Genomic DNA, 7,228 nt, shown 5'->3' with positions numbered 1-7,228 from the left:
CTGAATTTTGGTACCACTACTGTGTGACCTTGGGAAAGTTACTTAACCTCTCTGGGATTCAGTTTCTATATCTGTAAAATAGGAACACTAATTGTATCTACTGCATAGTATGCAGAGTATTGTAGAAATTAACTAAGTTAATATATGTTTAGTGTTTGGCTCACACTCAGCATTATATAAATGTTAGATGAACTAAATATACAAAACGTAAGAAATGCATCACAAAACAAGAAAATACCTTGATTTGGAATTGCCAGATAGGCATATATCGGAAAGATTGTAGGTCCCCAGTGTTGGCAAGGATGCCAGTGGAAGGTAAATTGGTTAAGCTTTTTGGAGGGCAATGTATAGCTCAAACCGCACTTCCATCTTTAGACATTTATTTGAAAGAAATAATCAGAAATATTGGGAAAATGGAAACAACCTGAAGTTTGTTTAAAGGCATTGTGGTTCATCCTTATAATGACATATCATAGAATCCTTAAAAATGATGGCATAGATCCATATGAAATGGACACCAAACAATATGCTATAACTGCTACTAAGTGACAAAAAAGCAGTGTATAAAATGGGATAGTGTTGTCTTCTAGTTTGATCCAATTTTTATTTTTAAAAAATTTTGCATATATACATATATATTTAGACAGAGTGTATATATGTATACAGAGGTTGTCTGCAGAAGGAGAGATGATGGGTGATTTTTAGGTTCTTTATAACTTCCTGAATATTCTAAATTTTGTACATTGCACAATCTTATTTTTACAACTGGAAAAATCGATAAACCTATTCTCATTTTGAAACAAAACAAATGAATTCACACAACCCAGCTGTGTGGTCTTCGGACTTGGCTGCACAGTAGAATCACCTGGAGAACTCTAGAAAATTCCCATTCCTGAGTCCCACCCAGGGATTCTGATATGGTCAGGGACAAGGTGTTATGAGGTTTCAGAGATTTTAATGTAAAATCATTACAGCCAGGTTTGGCCCAGAGGTTAGAGCTGTTGCTTGTAAATGATTGGTGGACATACAGGATCCAGAATGTGTGTGTTTTTTCAATTTGGGTGCTTACTTAGGACCTGAAACCAAAGTATACTTTTGAGATGCGGTACCGTTCAGGGTAAGGCCCACCTGAATTATTTGTACAGGCGTATCTCGGAGATATTCCAGATTACCCCTATAAAGTGGATATCGCAATAAAGCGAGTTGCAAGAAATGTTTGGTTTCCCAGTGCCCGTAAAAGTGATGTTTACGTAATACTGTGTAAGTATGCAATAGCGTTATGTCTAAAAAATACACATGCCTTAATTTAAAAATACTTTATTACTAAAAAATGCTAACCATCATCTGAGCCCGCCGGAAAAATGACATGGGTAGACTCGCTCAACCCAGGGTTGCCGCCAACCTTCCGTTTGTAAAGAGCACGATATCGGAGCAGCACTATAAATGAGGCATGCGCGTATGTGGACGAGGCCTGAGCAGGTGCGCCTGCTCCTGCTGCATTCCGAAGGTGGCTTAGGGCCTTTCTTTGTTCTTAGGGCCTTTCTTCATGAGGACTGCTTCGAGTGGCCTCCAAGGCCCTTGAGAACCGGAGGGATCGCTCTCATTAAAGGCCCGCGTGCTCTGCAAAGTGCTTCTTCACTCGTTTTGTCATTTGGTCTTGCAAACAGTCTTATAAGGGAGGTGCTATCAGTGCCTCCATTTTTCCTATGCAGAATATTTCTGCGACTGGCTCATATCGTGGCTGATCAGTGGCAGAGCAGGGATTTCCATCCAGGAGGTCTAGCTCCAGAACTGGCACTCTTAACCACTGGCCGGGAGTGGTTTTTTTAGAAAAACACACATTTGCTCTGATGTGTCTATTTGCATTCAGATCCAGGCGTGCACAGACACCTGCAGCTGTGAGCGGACCCAGCGAAGGGCCATTCTCTCTAGGGAAATCCAGGCGGGGGTGTGTTATTGCCCTTGCTGCAGCCACTGCTCTCCTCATACCCCGAGAATAATGTGGCATCCCCTGTGCTCCGAAGGGGACCCTGCCCACAAGGGGTGACTGTCATGCTCCGTGTCATTGCCCCAGTGGGTGCTCGGAGCTGCTGCGGCTCCTATGGGCACCGTTCAGGAAAGGTCTGTGCTGTGCCCTGCCTCTCTGGGCCTGACCACCCAGGACAGTGAACCCCAGGAGGTCGTTGCCTTCCGTTCTCTCATGCAGATCCTGGAAAACACTCCTGAGAACCACCCCGACCACAGCCACTTGAAGCACGCCCTGGAGAAGGCGGAGGAGCTGTGTTCCCAGGTGAACGAAGGGGTGCGGGAGAAGGAGAACTCGGACCGCCTGGAGTGGATCCAAGCCCACGCACAGTGTGAAGGCCTGTCTGAGGTTAGCTGCTCTGGGGGCGGGGCCCGGGCCTCCACCGTCTGAGCCTGGGCTGCCAGCCTGAAGGAGGGCCAGAAGGATGGGGAAGTGGCCCTGTCCAGCACATAGCTTGCTAGTGTCTCCCTGGCTGCTTCTAACCTGCTATTTAAACCCTCGCTACGTTTTTCATTTCAATTGTTTATTTTTTTTTATACCCAGCAGTTCTATTTATTTCCTCTCATCTGCTGGTTTCCTTCCTGTGTCTCGTTCCTTGCACGAGTGGCCACGCTCCTCATTGATTTCCTAACACATGTGAAACATACTCCTGTGTATTTCAAACCTGATCGTTCCAGTGGCTGAGGTGACGGATCTCACTCTTCCGTCTGCCGTTTCGGGCACCCTCACCACACAGGCCTGTTTCTGTATATTTACTGTTATTTTTGGTTGGGAGCTCAATGTTCCTTGGAACTTTATCTGTGTGATCTTTGAGGTCTGCAGTTCCATTCCTCCTAAAAGGAATTAAATTTAGAGGGTTTGGGGGGGAATCACATTAGTTGTGTGAATTATGGTTGTAAACTTGTATGAGAGCTGCCTTGTGGTTATACATTCTCAGGGGCATTTTTTTTCCCCCTCCACTTACACCAACGTCCAAAACAAGCAAGTTTTCTTGCTCCTTCTGTGCTTGAGTTTACTTGTCATTCTTCCTCTGGGGTCCAGCTTTTTGTGATCTCCCGTGAGATCCCTCACCTCCCACGGGCCCTGGATTCATCTCCTGTCTTTTGCAACCCATGTAGTGGAAGCTCAAGGTCACCAGATTTAAGAGAGCCTCTCAGGGCCAAAGCCAGCTCTGGGGCTTGTTTATTTCCTAGGGTTTGCATTTTCATTTTATTTTTTGCCCCTGTAAATCTCTTACGATTATTTCTACTTTAACCACCTTGCTTGCATTGAGAAAGTGCATTTTTATATTTCACTCCATTTTTTAAAATTTTCGTCTGGTTGAGTCAGAGTATCTAGTCCACCGTACTGCCAGAGACAAGTCTCTCTAGTCTTCTCTTCTTGTCATTCACCTTTCCTTTAGGTTCATCCACTCTTCCTGCCCGTGCTCGCTCTTCCTCTCTCTGCCTCTGTACACACACACGTGTGCACGCGCACACACGTACATGCACACCACTCACTAGCGTTTACCAAAGTGCCCAAGCAGAACGTGTGCCCCTCGCCGACCCTCCCTGTGGCTTCTTCCTTCTAACCAGCTTCAGAGGCGGTCACTCACTACTTGAGAAAGTCACCACCAGCCCCTCCCTGCCCCACTTCCTGTGTGCCTTCAGCATAGGTATGGGATAAGCAAAGTTGTAGAAATAGCCCTGTGGAAACCGAGGTGAAAGGTGTGGGCTCCCACTTTGGAGTTCTGCGTTTGTATGCAATCTAGGGGCTTCCAGTGGTGGGTTGGCTCACTCATTTGTTCGGTCATTCATTCATTCAATAACCATTTATTAAGCACCTGTCCACATGCTATTGCTCAGCACTAAACACTGAGGACATGAAAACCAATAAGATGTGATTCTCAAGGAGCCTACGATCTTGGAAGGGTCAAACCAATATTTACAACAAAATCTGAGAAATGATGGGAAGAACTAGGCGCCAAGGGCTGTGGGAACACGTGATGGGGTGGAAGGGACAGTCGTGGAGGGATTCAGGGAAGTTCGGAGAAGGTGACACTTGGCTGGGTGTTGGAAGATGAAGACATCCTTCCAGGAGAGAATCCAGGGGAAGAGCATTTTGGTGAAGGGCCAGCCTGAGCAGGGCGTGAGTGAGGAAGGGAGCACGGCAGGCGACAGGCTTGACGGCAAGTCGAGGCCAGGGCGAGGAAGGCCTGTCTATCACTCCGAGGAGTGTGAGCTTGATCCTGAAGACAGTGGCCCTGACCGGCTCCACTGGCAGGAAGGCCACCATAGCAACGTGCACTTAGGAAAGGGCCCCTCCCTGAGTGTCACGGCTGCAGACAAGGGGACTCGGCGAGGCCTGGCTTTTCATCTTAATATATTAAGAATGAAACTAACTCTGTCATTTGCCTTTTGTGGCTTATATACCCTCTTCGAAATAGACTATTGTCCTTTATCGGTCAGTCTTTCGTCACTTTAGTTTTGCCCGTACCTTGTTCACAGCCACGGGAAGGGGTGGCCACCCTGGCTTCTGTTTTCTGGGCCAGATCTGGGCCCACACCAGTGACTGCATTTCTAAATGCTGTCTTTGGCGATCTTGTCTGTTCCCAATCTGTGTGGATTCAGTGTTAGCCTGGCCAGTTAGAGGCCCTAACCTTTGGGTATGAATAAACGACATCGCCTCTAAGCGATCCAAGTTGCCTTTTCCTGATTCATTGTCCCCAGGTGGCTTGAACTCTCCCTTGGCAAGCAGAAGGGGCCAGCGTGGTCTCCAGGATCCTGTTCTGCATGCAGAGAGATGAAGGTTTCAGCTGGGGTGTTACCCTTAGTCCTTTGGGCTCCTCAGAGCCTCAGGGGGAGGTTAGAGACCTTTCTTCTTATATCAGACATCGAGGCAGAGTGACCACTCTTCCTTGATGCCTGTAGTTCTGTGGTCACAGAGGCACTGCTGATTCTCCCAGACAGGTGGCCTCCAGCACCTCTTGGGAGATGCATGTCGGGAACCCCATCACCTCCTCACAAATACTGTCCCCAGGGAGGTCTGTAGAGTTTGCATCTCTGGCGAGATCCTTGGCCTTGAAAGCTGCTGGACAGATCATCTCCCAGGGGCCTGAATGTGGGCAAGTGGGGGACCGTGACACCTGCTTTGATCATATCGCTGCCTGGTCATAGCTGTGGACTTGCCCTCTGTATCTTCCTGCTGTCAAAAAAAAAAAAAAAGGAGGGTCTTCATGAGGTTGTGTCTGCCTCAGTCTCCCTCTGCCCCTTCAGAAAATGCTCACATGAGATGGTAGAGCCAAGGAGGACGATAGAGTGTGAGATGATAGAGCCCAGTGGGATGACGGAGCCGCATTTTAGCACCCGGGGCTGTCTCCCCGGTTGGGGCAGTGGCGGGGGAGGGCTTTCTTCCTCATGTCTTCAGGACCAGGGAGTTGGGTGAGGTCTAACGTGCACAAACACGGTGTCTATTCTGTTTTGAGGCATCGCTCAGCACCATTGAGTCTTGCAGGCACCCACATACTAGGTGCCTGGACCCCAACTGTGCTTTAGAGAGCAGCATTTGCCCTGTGGAATTCGGCTTTCCTGAAGTTCGAAAGACGGTTTGAACCTGTGCGGGGCCGTCATTGGAGCCGGTTCGCACCCTGGCGGGCCACCCTGCACACAGCGCATGCTCGTGGTGGTAGTTGAGAGCTGAGTATTTTCTTCCTGTCACCCAATTTCCCCTGTAAATAAAAGGGAGAAGAATACCAATCACCCCAAAACACTAACAAACACCTAGGGGAAAAGCCTTAGGAATCATAACCGAGACTCATCTTGATACCCAGAACCTCAGAACCATGTCTTTGACTGACTTCTGAGCTCCAAAGGCACTGTCTGAAGTCTTCAAGGCAGCCCTTGACTTGAGCCTCAGCTCCAGGCCTGCTGGGGCCTGGCCCCAGGTTCTGATGGAGCCCGTGCTTCCAGACGCAGACAGATCAAAATCAGAGCATGACCTGACGTCATCGTGTCTTCTTTGTTTGTTCTTTTTCTCAGCAACTTGTGTTCAATTCAGTGACCAATTGCTTGGGGCCACGCAAGTTTCTGCACAGTGGGAAACTCTACAAGGCCAAGAGCAACAAGGAGCTGTACGGCTTCCTCTTCAACGACTTCCTCCTGCTGACCCAAATTATAAAGCCCCTGGGCTCTTCCGGCACCGACAAAGTCTTCAGCCCCAAATCTAACCTGCAGTATAAAATGTACAAAACAGTAAGTTGACTCTACACTGCAAATCAGGGTTGATGCGTGGGGGCGAGGAGAGCATTTCCAGAAGGAGTCAGACTGCTCGCAGGGTTTTGCGGCTGTGTGTGGAGGAGGGGATGAAGGGGGTGAGCCAGGATTTAGGGTGCAGTTGCAGGAGGAGCATACCTCGTTTTATTGTGCTTCACTTTACGGCACTTCATAGATGTGTTTTATACAAATTGAAGGCAGGACCCTCCACCAGCAAAAAGATTATGACTTGCTTTTTTTCGTTACGTGCTTTATTGGAGTGGTCTGGAACTTAACCTGTAACATCTCTGAGGTATGCCTGTATCATCAGAAAAGAAACAATACTCCATTCGATTGATAAAACATCTGTTGGTTGCCAAACGGCCGCTATGGGTCCCCCAGATAAGACGAAGACACTCTTTGAGCCCTGGTGGGGCTCAAGGTCAAGTGTATGGATGAGGTGGGCGTGGGAAAGGTCGGGAGGAAAAGCCCACCTTCCAAACATTCCCAGATTCCCCTCCAAACTTCTCAAGGCAGCTTGAAACATCTGCGACTCGCCTTTTACGGCTATAGCCAGTGTAAACAGTCCACGTGTGGGGGATTCTCCTAAGCTATTTATTGGGTCTGCTCCAACATGCATGTCTGTGTTTGTGTGTCTTCACGTCATGGGGTGTTGTTTCTCTAAGTTCGTGTCTGTGGGGGTGTTCTTACAAATGAGTTTTCTCTGAAGCAGCCGTCAGCTTTATTTTGGGAAAAAGAACAATGTACATACGTAGCTTGCCAATAGCGACTTTATATGAAAATCTTTGGAGGAATTGCTTGGAGGTAAAGCTGTTTGCGGATTAGGGTTTGCTGTGGGAGAAGCAGACCAGTTCTTATTTTGAGGGACTTAGAAAAATACCTGCAAAATGGGGGTGGGAGGACAGGTGGAAGCGATATTTCTAATTTGCAGTATATGAGAGTTGATAGAAAC

At 47.9% G+C, this 7,228-nt stretch overlaps 1 protein-coding gene across 1 annotated transcript in view; it reads left to right on the top strand.

The window, feature by feature from the left end:
• Positions 1-7,228, top strand: part of LOC111743458 (intersectin-1-like) — a 20,856-nt gene that overhangs the window by 12,575 nt on the left and 1,053 nt on the right. The window contains exons 5-6 of the mRNA XM_023533894.1: positions 2,207-2,374; positions 6,043-6,255. Of these exons, the coding sequence (XP_023389662.1) occupies positions 2,207-2,374; positions 6,043-6,255 (381 nt within the window). The remainder of the gene's footprint in view (positions 1-2,206; positions 2,375-6,042; positions 6,256-7,228) is intronic.

Source organism: Pteropus vampyrus, unplaced genomic scaffold (assembly GCF_000151845.1).
Source record: "Pteropus vampyrus isolate Shadow unplaced genomic scaffold, Pvam_2.0 Scaffold114, whole genome shotgun sequence".
In the NCBI taxonomy this organism is placed as follows: Eukaryota; Metazoa; Chordata; class Mammalia; order Chiroptera; family Pteropodidae; genus Pteropus; species Pteropus vampyrus.
Note: the sequence above shows the minus strand (reverse complement) of the source record. Positions and strands in the feature narration are given on the sequence as shown.